This window comes from Mizuhopecten yessoensis, unplaced genomic scaffold, assembly GCF_002113885.1.
Source record: "Mizuhopecten yessoensis strain PY_sf001 unplaced genomic scaffold, ASM211388v2 scaffold10415, whole genome shotgun sequence".
Lineage (NCBI taxonomy): Eukaryota > Metazoa > Mollusca > Bivalvia > Pectinida > Pectinidae > Mizuhopecten > Mizuhopecten yessoensis.
In genome coordinates this window covers 217,147-233,474 of record NW_018408535.1, presented here as the reverse complement: position 1 = coordinate 233,474, position 16,328 = coordinate 217,147, and the positions used below count along the sequence as shown (strand labels likewise).

The 16,328-nt window shown below is 34.9% G+C and overlaps 1 protein-coding gene across 13 annotated transcripts in view; it reads right to left on the bottom strand.

The window, feature by feature from the left end:
• Positions 1-1,544: 1,544 nt before the first annotated feature.
• The window catches only part of LOC110460518 (MAP kinase-activating death domain protein-like), a 119,694-nt gene continuing 104,910 nt past the window's right edge, over positions 1,545-16,328 (bottom strand). For 8 of the 13 annotated variants that reach the window (XM_021513467.1, XM_021513475.1, XM_021513474.1 and 5 more), the window contains 6 exons: positions 16,092-16,256; positions 15,444-15,516; positions 15,179-15,285; positions 7,928-8,000; positions 5,041-5,087; positions 1,545-2,257 (listed from right to left, as the gene is read on the bottom strand). In XM_021513467.1, the coding sequence (XP_021369142.1) occupies positions 2,144-2,257; positions 5,041-5,087; positions 7,928-8,000; positions 15,179-15,285; positions 15,444-15,516; positions 16,092-16,256 (579 nt within the window). In that variant the 3' untranslated portion in view covers positions 1,545-2,143. Of the gene's footprint in view, positions 2,258-3,442; positions 3,531-5,040; positions 5,088-7,927; positions 8,001-8,488; positions 8,498-15,178; positions 15,286-15,443; positions 15,517-16,091; positions 16,257-16,328 lie in introns of those variants that run through there. The other 5 variants (XM_021513469.1, XM_021513481.1, XM_021513476.1 and 2 more) reach the window with 4 other exon arrangements.

Sequence of the window (16,328 nt, the reverse complement as noted above, 5' to 3'; positions counted from 1 at the left end):
TGTAATGAAGTCTAAAAGCTAATAATCTTTATCGTTCAATTGCACGAATTGATCGTTATGTTACTATAAGCTAGTCGACATTTACTTTCCTACCAAATCGCACTGAAAATATCAGGAATGAAAGTTCAGGTGGAAATCTGTCATGATTTTAATAGATTTCCAATATAATCATACGTACTTATATTACATAATATAAATCCAATGGTTTAATTATCATGGTCCACAGTTGCAATACAACAGTTTTTTTTTTCGAACTCGTTCCTATTTCAACAGTTACTCGAAAATTTAGCTTTCATCCAATTAGTTAGTTGTATGGCATATAGTTGTTAGTGTTGCTACGAGATTTAAAATGCAAAATATCTCAAATGACAACAAACTAGTCCTAGCCAATGTTCCTAACTTCGGATTTCTATAAATCTTACGTAAAGTACGGTAAAAACGAACACGAGGTTGTAAACATATATGAAACTTAAAATGAACCGATATAAATATGGCATAGACCAGAGTGGTCAATATAGTCTTAACACAACATGCAACAAAATCATGTCTACCGAATCCGGTGTACGTTATACCAAGAGTGCGCCTTCAAACTGCACTAGATAAATGAGGATCGCATTGGTTTGTATCAGACAAAACTACACTGGGTTGGAATGCTAACATTCACAGAACGAAAAGACAAAGTGCACAAAGACTATTAAATGAGCACTTGACCTACGTCATGGATACCACATTTATATAATATACCATGTGACACGATATACTTATCACACGATCTATGCATGGATATCACGTGATCGACGTCATGCACACCACATGACATAAACATGGCCTCAACATGACCTAAGACACGGGCATCATATGACAACGCATGATCAGGGAGAGTAACACTGTACATAAGGTGAATGTAACATCAAATCCTAACAAGTTCAACCTCACGTCTGTAGCCATTTGAGATACGCTAGCTACTGGGAGAATGTTTACATAGCACATCGGTCTGTTCCATCATCACAAGTTTGGGCAGAATTCTGAGCAATATCATAATACCACATTCCTGTTCTGTAGTCTATGTATGTCACATAAAAGCATACGAAGTTGTTAAAATTATTAATTTGTTCACATTGTTATATGAACATATATAGCTGGATTATGTCGGATTACTTATAATCGTGGATTTGTTCCCTCAGACGGAAAATCTCTGATGCTTCTATGAAGCAGTTTGTGGCATGTCTGTATCACAGTTGAAACACAAGCGCGTCTCTCCGTATGTAATGCACTGCTACCAGAACCTAGCGTGACACACCACATGGTATATGGAACAACGCAACTATATGCCTCTACGAACTACGGGGTCCCCTCGTTGAGCCTCGCTAGTCTATGCACATACCGATGACTAGCTCACTAGTGCTATGACATCCTCCACAACAGGCAAATGTCCATCACAACCAATCAAACCAAACGAAACAAGAGTTGGCAACTTAACATATATATCAGCATTAGGAAAATAAATTTTATTTGGTAGAGATTTAGAAGCAAAATATCCATTTTCTTTGAAATATAAAAATATTTTTTTTTATATATTATATATTTCTTTACAAATTAACCATTTTATTTATAAAGCATATCAATAAATCGAATATCATCATACATAATATACAGCTGCACCATACTGACGTAGATACTTTTACATTTTAAATGCTTGGTATTTATCTCATAATATTTTTCTTCTTAAACTATGGATTATTTGCCTTATCAATTTGGATTTGTTTGGCTTTAAAACAGCAGTATTGTTATATTCACATAAAAATCATGAAATGTAATTCTACCAATAGAATCTAAATGCATTGTATAAGAAAAATATTTCATATAAAGATTTAAATATGCAACGAAATATAGATATTCATCTTTGGTACGTATCACGATGTACATGTATATCCAGTAGAATATTACCCTTTTCACCGCTTAAAATATGTATGATGATATTTTTTCGATAAGGACGGAGGAAAAATAGTCCTCTGTCAATGGAAGGAAATCGTTTCAGTGTATGACAAACATCGTTTTCAAACAATTCGACCAAATACTGGTCTAAATAACGTGAGCAATTGAAATACTGAGTACGGGTTAAAGCTTGGGTTTGATTGGTCGATCAGGTCTGTTTTCTCTGCTGTATAGGGAACAACGAGGTTTGCGGTTGTTGTTGATCCATTCCAGCAGCAACATAGGAAAACACACACAGGACTGCATAGCAGATTTGGTCAGCCTGAAGTCACAATTGAATAAGAAATATTTCAAACTCACATTTGCAAAAAGACGAATATCATATTTAAAATCAACATGTTTGGCAAAAAGTACATTTGTTTCAATACCTTGATGAAAATGTTTCAGAACTGAACACAAATATCACAGATGAGCTATTATGAACAATTCATCAATTTCTGTTATGAACTGAACACACATATCACATATAAGCTATACAAATTTCTATTATTTAGTTATAACCTTTAAACAATGGTGCATGCAACGTTCTAGAAATTACGATACAACATTTATCATATCAATCATATGTAATGAAAAAACCATGACCCGGCTTTCCGAGTTTTTGCTTTTGAAGTCGTTATATTGAAATACTTTTTATTCATTAAAAGTGGAAAAGTAACAGAATGATATGTCACTTCTTATTAATAAGATAGAAAAAAATGTTATAGAAGATGATTATAAGAACAGACAAAAACATTCCCATTACATTTTGAATTATTGTTAAAAGAGAGGAAAATATATCATTCTATTGAACACATTTTTAACATGCGAGACAAAGTAATCTATTTTTAACTCTGTTAGTGAAAAGTGTATTATTTCAAAAACGTTTAAATATTATTCAGTAGTGGGTAAGAATTCATTAAGCGAATGAGAGAGGGCAGAGTTGTTCAAAACCTGCTTTATATATTGACAATAAATATGCCAACTTGGCCTCTTAATACTGATGAAAATGAGAGGGACTTGAAATATAATTAAATGAGGACAAGATCACCTTTATCATATCATATATAACATTCAATTTTGAACAACTCGGCAGAATGATGAAGTATTTAATCCAGAATAAACAGAAACTGGAGTCTGTTTCTCAGTCAATGACGTTCTGACTATATATAACACAGACTAGCACTAGCTACTAAGCGCCAAACCGTTACATCCCTATTATTTATGCAATTAAGAATAAAACCTGATGCATGCATTTCTAAAGCATATCACCTTCTCCCAGGATAGAATGTTTGGTTATTATTAGCAGGTTAAGACGCAGTTTCCGATTGAAAAATGGGTAAAGCACTTTCAAGCAATGTATGAATGATAACATATTAGTACACAAATGAAATTGCATTCAACTTGGAATATGGTTAAGCAGTAAGGCACTAAGATGCTAAAAGAAACTGAGCAGCAAAATGCCTACTCTCAGGTGCCACTTGTTCAGTGAGTGACCTCATCTTAGCATGCTGGACGGCAAAGATTCTGTGTATCATCAAAGCTATAGGATTGGCCTGGGAACAGGAAACAAAACAATGTCCATCAATATCTCTAATGATTCTCTTTTTGTCTCACTATCATGGTCAACGAATGATGGCATTTCCTCAAATTTTGGTGTGAGGTTATTACAACAACAGTACCGTCAATTTCATCACGTTTCATTCTTTAACACAAAAAATGCAGATTTGATATTTATTTTACTTCCGAGCGCGGTCTTTTAATGTCGATCCTTATTTCAATTTCCTAGAGTTATTCATGGATGATAAAGTAGTCAATGTAATTAACCATTGTGATGTTGAATTTAGTAATGATCAGAAAAGAATAATTTAAACTTGTTCATGTTTCATTGAGGACTTAAAGCGGTTCTTTAAACATCACACGTCAACATTTCTACTGTTGCTTCACAGAAATATTGTATTGTACTAGAATAAAGTTCACCGTTTCTACTGTTGCTACACAGAAATATTATATTTTAATAGAATAACGTTCATCGTTTCTACTGTTGCTACACAGAAATATTTTATTTTACTAGAATAACGTTCACCGTTTCTACTGTTGCTACACAGAAATATTTTATTTTACTAGAATAACGTTCACCGTTTTCAAGAAAAACCTTACACAGGTTATGGTAATTTTGATTCATAATTATATTTTTTTCTTGTTCGTAGCTGTGAGGGAACATACGAACATATCCATTGTTTTACATAAAAACGCCCTCCCGTCCGTATCTAAAGCCCGGAAAAGCTGGTAATATGCGCGCAACTTTTATTTATCAGTCACGATTTGATAAAGTCCATCTGTAGCATTATCCACTGATAATACAATTATATGCATTCATTATAACACTGAATTAGAGTTTGTATAACTGGCGGGTCAGAGTAAACTGACTGTTAATGGCCAGTGATTACATAATAATAGTACAACATCTATGTGCTAGGAGAACCAAACAAAACATTAATAATAACTATCCCAATTCAGAAAATTAATTTAGCCGAAAAATAAGCAGTAAATCAAAAGCTAGAAAATCAGCAAATCTACAAGTAGTATCTGTTTTATTTATATTCACACACCATATCATTTTAAATCATAAATATCATTAAATTATCTGCATTTTGAAGTCTCAATACGAGTTCATACTAGCGCTATGTAACTTTAACTTAAATATCTTTAGTTATAGAAAACGAGCCGATGGCTACAAACATTTGTTACAAGAAATACCTTCTTTAGTTGGTGAGATCGTGAGACTGGACAACAGAGAGAGAATCAAAGCAGCTTTGCGCGTAAGTAAGAAACAGGATATGCATAATACAACACTATAAGATCGTTTAGAATGGCAGACAGATACAAATGATAATCTACATCATGCGGCATCACTGTAATTCTAAACACAGAAAAACTCACTTTTCTTTATGTACATTATACAACACTATAGCTATCTGACACTTCATGCAAACAACGAATGAAAGAAATAAAATTATAAATCTACCACTTCAAACAAAATAGTACTGTATTCTGAATACTCACCATTCTGGACTTGAACTTGTGTAACGTTACTTGCCGATTTTTGGTATCTGCAATTACGTGAAATTAGAAATGTGTCATAAACAGTAATCTGCATATTACCAACCAACAAAATATGTCATATTTATATGTTATGTTTTTTAAAAATGATTTAAGAAGGCTTTGTGTAATGAACACATATAAAAGGATGGCTTATCAAAGTTAAATTCATGTGCCAAGGAACTACAACAAAATTGTAACACAATTGTTGTAATTACTAGCACAACTTCAAACAAATTATAACATAGAAAGCATAATGTGTAAGGGTTATTTTTCAGTGGGCAAAAGCAAACAAGTATTTTGATACATATAATAAAAGTTCATGACATGCTTGGAAAACATGTTACTAGTAACATAATGTAAAAGAATACAATACTGCACTAGGGTACGGAATTAAACAAATCCCAGACAATCGGTAACGGGTTGATATTTTATCTAAGATTGTATTTCATAAGATTTTAAAAGAGAGCATGCCGAAGAAAAAAACACTGGAATGAATCATGCAGGGGACTCTTTCACATCATAAAATACTATAAAGGGGGGAAATTCATGTAAAAATATATAAAATTCAAAACGATCAATTGACATTAATTATTGATAAATAAACAAAACTGATGTTTATAAATAATAAAAAAAACGGAGTTTTATAATTATTGAATGTAGTTAATTGTTATTTCAAAAATTATTTTACACAAGTTTCCATTTCATATAAGATTTATGCAAGATATTTTCTTTACATTAAAGCAAGACTCTGGTAAATTAAATATAGAATTCGCGATAAGTTTAACGAATCGTTAATGAAATGGAAACAAATTTAAATTCTTTTTATCACAAGATGCTTTTACCAATATTACAAAAACGTGTTTGAAATGAAAAAAATCTGCGATCTTGGCTAATCTCGATTGTGATGTCAAAATATAATCTGTAGTCTGTGACCCAATTTTATCGGATAAGTTTATATATAAATATATGATATAGGTGCACTCCACCCCCAATTAATATCCAGAACTTCCTCAACTAAAGTATACGGTAAAACAGAAATCTAATGGGGATGAATTTTAATTAAAAGCAAAATTATAAGCTAAACAAAAAACAGATTTTTTCTACTGATTTGATAATGATTGAAGTAGGATATGAAATTCACGAGCAAAAACGACAATAACGGTAAGGGTTTGGATAAACAAAACACCACTTTGACAGCAGTACACAAGTATCGTCCAAAAGGCTAAGAAATAATTTTCTAAAACTATGTCATTACTTGGAGTTTTAAAGGTTAATACGAGTATCAATCTTTGGCGTAAATAATAAGATATTGAGTTGAAATTTTACAACAATTTGGTATTCCCATCAAAAATCATATTGTATCTACAAAACCTTCCGACTTCTAGAATCGACCTGAAATCTTTAAGTATCAATGCCATAAAATAGTTTTTATATAATAGTATTGTGAAATATATATTTATCAAATTGCATATGTATATGTTGCATTTTGGGTAAAATATTGACACCCATTTCGAGTTTAAAAGCAATTATTGTAAATGTAAGTGAAAATACACTCTTCTCTTGAGTAAGATTGACAAAACTATGAACCAGTTATCTAATACTTATTTTAATACGATATACACCCTCTTATTTTAATACGATATACACCCTCTTTTTTTAATACGATATACACCCTCTTATTTAAATACGATATACACCCTCTTTTCTTTAAATAATGTGAAGTTACCGAACAGTTCCGTATATTTTTTCTATTTCCTTTAATAAAGGCTTTGTATGCTTTTCTGCTTACATTATAAACTGAATAAGTTAGAAATCGTGTGTAAGTTCTAAACTGTAAAAAAAAGAGTTAAAAATCGCGCGCAAGTTCTAAACCGTAAAAAACACCAACATGCAGCCACTATATAACATGAAGACATAACTGAACCATGACGACTGTAATCATGACGACTGTTTTAACAAGAAACATGCCAAAGACTCTGGTAATATACACCAATTTGAAATAGTAATACAATGCCTTCAATAAATCAGTTTTGTTTGAACATTTTGAAATATGAAATTTTGCAGATTTTAACAGCGTAAAATATTTTGATTTGGAACTTCGTTTTTAAATAAAGTAATATTTATATATAATATGTTTTCGATTTATCATCAGATAATTTGAAAGCACGAAGAAAATTACAAGCGTATGTGAAGATTTAATAAATATGAATACAGTCATGCATCGTTTGCAAGTAGTAAATGTTAAAATAAACGTAATTCAAAATAGATACGCCATTGAATGGTTAAAAGTAAAATCTGTTTCACGGATGTCAGCCAAGTGAAGTTGTTCTCAGAGTTTATAATCTTTTACAAATAGCTATGCAATAAGTAGGACAACTCTTATCAATCGATCTTCCAATTGAATGAAGTTTTAAAGAGACAAACAAAAACATACAACTCCTGTAATTAAAAAAGTTTATTTCTAAACAAATTGTACTTTATTTTCTGATTAATGTTTAAATACAAAATGTACTGTTATATAAATAACCCGAATATTTTTCATACACAAATTCTTCTCTCCGATCAGATTGGGAATTTCGTTTTCTGCAGTATCATCTCCATCACAATACTTACCTTGATATAAATGCTTTTGGTTTATTTTTGTAGTGAAATTCAGTATATTTTCAAAAATAAAAGTTCCATGCATGTTAATACTGGTGAAGGCATTGTTAATGATTTGACAGGTTAACTATGTTCACAGGTCTACCACATCCAAGGCAAGCAGCATATACTTACTACTACACCAACGAGTAAATAGGATCAAAATCTAAAAGTAAAAAACTTGGTGTGCAACGAGCCATGACCTTACCAAATTCCTCTAGAACAAATATGCCGCCTTTCTGCGTGAAACATTTCTTGATTCGACCTAGCTCAATAAATGACTGAAATAAAAACGTTGAAAGCAACTTAACGATTAAGTGGGTGACACGTATTTAAACTGAATTTTCTTTTCTGACCTATATATTTCATAAAGTGATTAGGTCAGAAAAATGTTATCCAGAAACTCAACGGAAAACACAAATGTTACTGATCTAATTGTCTCTGTTCCAGATTTGGTAAGGAGAAAAAACATCACTAATAAAACAGAATCAAAACAACACATGGAAAAAAAAACCAAAAAAACTAAAAACAAATTTGGATGCCAATTGAATAATAATAATGATTAAATCTGAAAAAAACTAATATGCTCACAAATTGAAAGAAACAGAAAAGTGCAGACATACTAAGTGCCACAAGACGCTTGTATAGTCAAACAAAAGACAAGGTTGACAACAACAGTACAGTAACTACAGGGCTACTGGCCACTACGATGGAGGGACTGGCCGCCAACTTGGCGGCCGCAGTGTGGTACGGTGGTGAGTACAGTTACCTCAAAGTCCTTTTATCACCCCGGGTTGGTGTATGGAGCGAGCGCAAGGAAGGAAGAAAGATGAAAAAAAATTAATGCCATTACCATAAAACATCCAATCACCATCACAACATCACCAATGCAGCAATATATATATACATAAAAATATATCACAGTTGGCAAACACTGAGTCTTTATTAGGGTAGCTATCTTTCTTCGACTGGACGGTTGTATCCATACGTGTGGAAACCGCTGAAAATCACCTGAAATTATCTGTTCATACCATAGACTTCCAAGGTTATCATTACATATTGTATTGTAACAGGTGCAGGTGCAATAATCATCAGGTTTATAGGTCACAGCAGCTATAGCAGACACCTTCAAAAACATCACTGTTATCAGCTGTATTGTGATAAACTTGTGCACTTTGCTGACAAAGGAAAGTTGAGGACAATTATCACTATTATTTTATACTGGTGTAATTGATACAAATATTTGTAATCAATTTTTTTTTTTTAGCAATGAATCTGAAACAAAACTACCCTAATATCAGCCAGATCAAGCAATTTCCAAGGCAACATGCAAACATAGGCCAACAACGAATCTATATTGTAGTTTTAAATCGACAATTTGTAATAGGCTAGCTGACAGTATTCAAACTGGACTGAGATGCTGGATATCGTTTTTGATACGGAGACATGCAGTGGAGGAACAGTGACGTTTCAAACAGATTAATTTAATTAAATCTGATCATTACGTGGAGGGTTGAAGTGACAGTGAGATTTGGATAGATAATATGTAGGACGATGCTAATATCTTAGCAGAAACATATTTAACAGAGGACTGGGAAATTAGACTCTCAGCACGATCTCAATCCAGCCAAAAAATAATGACAGATTAAAATGTTGTGGCTGCTTTCATCAAATTGACATGATGATAGCAAACAAAGAACTAAAAATTCTAAAGGCTAAGCAAGGCTCTATATGCAACAACGGACAAATCTAACGCGTACATTATACATCATACAGAGGCAGGATAGTAGATGATCTATAGTTTTCGTAAACTGTAATCTAACTCTCTTCTCGTATGTTGTCGTATATTTTAAGTGGAAATCTGTTTTTTCAAATTTGTAAATGTGCAAGACTGAAAGCTTATTTATGTTTAATTTTGACATACTACTGTGTAACATGAAAAGTTTACCGGTACTGGCGAGTGCATAATGTTATCGGCTTATTGAGTCCAGCTGTCCAGATCATTTACAGGACAAGTGATGAGACAATGTAAAATGAAACTTTGGTACATGTAGCTAATGAAGCTGTTTGCATCGTTCTTCCTCATTGTCATTGTACAAATCAGTGATATGCTAACTATACATATCCTGTAGAGTAAGAAGAAAATCTTGTATATCTTTATTCAGGTGTAGAGCTCCTCAAACGTAATATATCCTGTTACTTCACTATCATTGTACCAACAAGAGCTAGATTCCATGCAGCTCTGAAGTAGTGCTGGTATATTCACAAAGTGTAGAATTTGCAAAGGAAAAAAATAAATGCAATCTTTAGTTTTGAGTTAGATCTTACAATAAGTCTGGAATATTTTCGCTGCATTGTTGAATTTGCGTTTGAATCGTTTTGCGAACTGCGCGAACATAATATCTTCGCGAAAATTACTTTTTATACAGTACTCGATTGATGAGATAAATCTTTAAACTTTAATCAATATACAACACGGAGTTTACATGGGTAATTGAAGCTCCAATAAGTATATGTATCTATAAAAGGTTCCTTAATGTACAGTAACAGGTAATTCCGCGAAAAATATATAATTAACACTAGTAGGTTGTTAACCCTTTCACCCCTATTTAACTTTAGTAAACCCTACCATGCAATGATCTGGATGAGTCCATTATGGTCTACAGTGGTTAAAGGGTTAACAAGCTCCAAGAGTATATTATTCATGTTAATGGTGAGCACTTAATTATATGTACACATGTCAAACTGAAAAATATCAGTTTTCATTGAAATGTTTTATATGATTTATTAAATCAATCGTTATCCTCATATCTGTATCTCTCCTTTATATTTTATTTTATAGGATTTAACTGCCTGGAGTCCTTCATCAGTAGGATGAACTACAGAAACTAGGGGGGGGGGGGGGGGGGGGGGGGAATGCAGGTACACATCAATAGATCAATAATCATGCAGGACGATTGGGGGAAGGTAAAGCTGTCTATGGGTTATGTTACATGCTAATCATGCTTGGTTAATTATGTAAACATAAAACTGGGTTCTGATATCATACTAGGTCATTACAATGTACTTGTTGACATCGTTTCTATCTATTTACTTATATTTCTACTGCATGCTTGTGCAAACTGCTTACTAAAGGACGATATAGGCAGTTATGTTGAACTGAACATGTCAAAGATGTCAACACCGGTACCATTGAATAACTGACCCAGGTTTATGTTAGAATCGTAAAGTGAAGGTCACATGCAAAGCAGGTCATTCCTGATAGATAGAACCGGGATACACCAGAACAGGTTCAGTTTTATTGTTGGGGTGGGGGTGGGGGTGGGGGTGGGGTGGGGTGGGGGGGTTAAAAAAGAATGGTCATCTGTCGGTACTTTAGTTGCTGGCTATCTCAACTAACGGTGTCGCTTATCAATATTTAGAGTGTATTAGTGAGCATTTTGACAAGGGAAGTAATTTATAAATACCACAATGCATTAGTGGCTATATCAGTAATCATGGTCATTTCTCAATACCACAGGGTATCAGTGACTTATTCAGCGAGTGATGTGAGTCCTAAATACTGCAGTGTTTTGTTGGCTATTTCAGTGAACAGTCATTTATCAATAACAGTGAAATTGTGGTTATTTCAGCAAGGGATATATTCGCAATGATAGGGTTCAAAGTTCAGTCTATATCTACTGTTCAGTCTTTTTTTAAAGAAATGTGAAGCCTGAAAGTTTATCATGCTAAAAAAACAAATAACTAATTTCCCACAAGAAACCGCTATTACAGACTGTCGATTTTAAATACTAGACTGTCACTGTTAAATATTAGATGTAGGACTGTCACTTTTACATAATAGATGTCACTGTTAAATACTAGATGTGAGACTGTCATTTTAAAGTACTAGATGTCACTGTTTTAGTAGGACTTTCTCTGTTTTAATGCTACATAGTAACAGGTTTTGGTTACATAGTAACATGTTTTGGCTACAAAGTAACAGGTTTTGTCTACATAGTAACAGTTTTTGGCTACATAGTAACAGGTTTTGGTTACATATAACAGGTTTAAGCTACATACTAACAGGGTTTGGTTACATAGTAACAGGTTTTGGCTACATAGTAACAGGTTTTGGCTACATAGTAACAGGTTTTGGCAGGGATCACTAATACTAGTCACGTGTCTGTCACTGTCACTGGTACAGGAATCACTAATACTAGTCATGTGTCTGTCACTGTCACTTGTACAGGGATCACTAATACTAGTCACGTGTCTGTCACGGTCACTGGTACAGGGAGCACTAATACTAGTCATGTGTCTGTCACTGTCACTTCTACAGGGATCACTAATACTAGTTACGTGTCTGTCACTGTCACTGGTACAGGAATCACTAATACTAGTCACATGTCTGTCACAGTCACTGGTAGAGGGAGCACTAATACTAGTCATGTGTCTGTCACTGTCACTTGTACTGGGATCACTAATACTAGTTACGTGTCTGTCACTGTCACTGGTACAGGGATCACTAATACTAGTCACATGTCTGTCACTGTCAGTGGTACAGGGATCACTAATACTAGTCACACATCTGTTACTGTCAGTGGTACAGGGATCACTAATACTAGTCACGTGTCTGTCACTGTCAGTGGTACAGGGATCACTAGTACTAGTCACACATCTGTCACTGTCAGTGGTACAGGGATCACTAATACTAGTCACGCGTCTGTCACTGTCAGTGGTACAGGGATCACTAATACTAGTCACGTCTCTGTCACTGTCACTGGTACAGAGATCACTAATACTAGTCACGTGTCTATCACTGTCAGTGGTACAGGGATCACTAATACTAGTCATGTGTCTGTCACTGTCAGTGGTACAGGGATCACTAATACTAGTCACGTGTCTGTCACTGACACTGGTACAGGGATCCCTAAAACTAGGCATGTGTCTGTCACGGTCAGTGGTACAGGGATCACTAATACTAGTCACATGTCTGTCACTGTCAGTGGTACAGGGATCACTAGTACTAGTCACACATCTGTCACTGTCAGTGGTACAGGGATCACTAATACTAGTCACGTGTCTGTCACTGTCACTGGTACAGGGATCACTAATACTAGTTACTTGTCTGCCACTGTCAGTGGTACAGGGATCACTAATACTAGTCACATGTCTATCCCTGTCACTGGTACAGGGATCACTAATTCTAGTCACATGTCTGTCACTGTCAGTGGTACAGGGATCACTAGTACTAGTCACACATCTGTCACTGTCAGTGGTACAGGGATCAATAATACTAGTCACGTGTCTGTCACTGTCAGTGGTACAGGGATCACTAATACTAGGCATGTGTCTGTCACTGTCACTGGTACAGGGATCACTAATACTAGTCACGTGTCTGTCACTGTCACTGGTACAGGGATCACTTATACTAGTCAGGTGTCTGTCACTGTCACTGGTACAGGGATCACTAATACTAGGCATGTGTCTCTCACTGTCATTGGTACAGGGATCACTAATACTAGTCACATGTCTGTCACGGTCACTGGTACAGGGATCACTAATACTAGTTACTTGTCTGCCACTGTCAGTGGTACAGGGATCACTAATACTAGTCACATGTCTGTCACTGTCACTGGTACAGGGATCACTTATACTAGTCAGGTGTCTATCACTGTCACTGGTACAGGGATCACTAATACTAGGCATGTGTCTCTCACTGTCACTGGTACAGGGATCACTAATACTAGTCACATGTCTGTCGCGGTCACTGGTACAGGGATCACTAATACTAGTCACGTGTCTGTCAGTGTGACTGGTACAGTGATCACTAATACTAGTCACGCGTCTGTCACTGTCACTGGTACAGGGATCCCTAATACTAGTCACGTGTCTGTCACTGTCACCGGTACAGTGATCACTAATACTAGTCACGTGTCAGTCACTGTCACTGGTACAGTGATCACTAATACGAGACACGTGTCTGTCACTGTCACTGGTACAGGGATCACTAATACTAGTCACGTGTCTGTCACTGTCACTGGTACAGAGATCACTAATACTATATAGCTAGTCACGTGTCTGTCACTGTCAGTGGTACAGTGATCACTAATACTAGTCACGTGTCTGTCACTGTCACTGGTACAGGGATCCTTAAAACTAGTCATGTGTCTGTCACCGTCAGTGGGAGAGGGATCTTTAATACTTTATGTCCCATATTTTTATGTATCATGTTTCATAAGTGTATTGCTATTAAATGTCTCTATTTTTCTAATACTTTCTTAAGTTCGATAAGGAGTTATAACAAATTTTCTATATTTTAATTAACAGCAGAAATGATCACATACCATGTATCTATCAAACAAAGAGCACAGAAGGGCTTGTTCTATAAATAGTCCGTTGATCACGAAGCTATGAATGGATACAACAGTTGTAGGAACCCTTTTACTAACACGGTCACAGATATATTTCTATACCAATGTATCTATGTCTTGTAGTGACCTTTTTACACTATAACCAGAACTCAATATGGTAACATACATGTTATAAATAAATAAATAAATAAATTAAATCCACTTTAACTTTCAATTTTGAACATAAAGTGCAGTAAAATTATGAAACATAGCTGACTGCCAATAAATCATATCACTGTGTTTTCATCATAAAAAGGAGTGGATAGGGGAGGGGGAAATATCATCTGTATCTGCCAAACATTCAATTGGTGTTGTCATGGTGTTCCAGCCTAATTGGATTAGTTTTGTAGAATGCATAGATCAATGCCATTTTGAGCTGACAAAAAGCTGGAGATGACATAAAACCTCAAATCAATATTAATACAAACAAAGTAAGAATGATATTTCTTAAGTACTTGTAACTAAATAACTGTTCCTTAAGTCACTTCCATTTTTAACATCTTTTCTTTGATATATCAAAGAAGTTCAAAATATGAGTTGATAAAATCAAGATGAAAATTTAACTATGAAAACTTTTTTCTTCACTTTCCTCAGGAGCTTATTGACGCAAGGCATCTATTTGCATATCTATTTGTATCCTATTTGTATCTATTTGTATCCTATTTGTATCTATTTGTATCCATTACAGATATTTGTTTGTCACATTTATTATATTTTGATGGGTTTATCTTGGCATCATATTTTACAGGTATTAATAAGATTAATTTTTCTCCAAAAGATATTTACAAAATGTGATAATTAGTATAAATCAAGTACAACTCATTTTAACCTCACTGAGATTTCTCAAGAGGAAATGACAAAAGTAAAACCCTGTAGAAATAACACGAATTCTAATGGATATGTTCTGTTTGGCAGGTACAGATTTAAATGTAGATACATCAGATTGAGAAGGGGAAGCAGTGAGGAGCACGTCATTCTGTGGTGAGCCTCTATCTGGACTGGGGCACATCAATCAACGTTCATGTGACTACACATGTGGGAGGAGCTAATAATTATGTCCTCACCTTGCTATTGGCCAAAAGGAGGCCAATCCCCTCCATGCATACTTGCAGTAGGCCACCCTGGCCAGATTTCAAATCCTGCACAGGAAATTCTCCTCCCAATTCTGGGCCTGAAAAAGTGTTTGCTTACATTATGATTACATTTTAAGTTTCATTCAAGTTGTTCTGTCAAATCAATTGATTATCGTGGAATCATAAAAGTGTTTATTCTATAAAATAAAGGAGACGTCCCTATCATTGCTGAGGTGATTATCTGCAGAACACCTACCTGCAATTTTTCCATTATTTCTTGCAGCAGCCTTCTCCATCGCTTCTTTGACACAGAAATAAAGCTCTCGACACTGCAAATGGAAATCAAATATCAAAGATGACAGTCGACTGCTCATACGTATTCCCAAGATCATTTCTTGGTCTATTTCATATATAAACTATAGGAGACAAGAAAATCACAATTTTTATAAACCACCCAAAGGCCTTTACAACTACATTGTATGAGTAGTATTTGGTTTTAGCATTTCTGGAAATGGAGAAGAAGATTTTTTATCTAAATTTCCCCCTTTTTGGCCCCTAACTCAGCCCCCTAGGGGGCCACACCCTTATTTCATAAATATATTGAGCCACTGGTCCCAAGGATACTTCATATCAAATTTAGTTAAAATCCAATCAGTCGTTCATGAGATAAAGGCTTTTAAAGGGAAAAGTTGATGCCGGACAGACGCCGGATGACAGACGCCTCGGTACGGCATAAGCTCACTTGCCCTTCGGGCAGGAGAGCTAAAGAGCAAGGACCTATGTCATATCTCCCATGTTTAGCATGTAGATAAACTCTTAGCTAATAGTTGGTGTACTTCTTGAAGATTTTACCTTTCCTCAATTTTAATCTCACTATATACATTTTCCCTCCTCTTGCGTATACCTTTTTCGTGTAGAACTGGTTGAGCTGGACCTTTTCGCCATGTTTGCGCCACAGACACAGGACCTTGGTTTTTGGACAGTATGTCATATTGACGAGTTTCTCGTACCACCATCTGTCACAGATGGCCCCCATCACACTCCGCAGTATAATACAGTCATCACATACCTAGAGGGAAAGTCAAAAGAAATGTGGTACACTTTGCAGTTTACTGTAAACAAGGAAATGTTCACACAGACA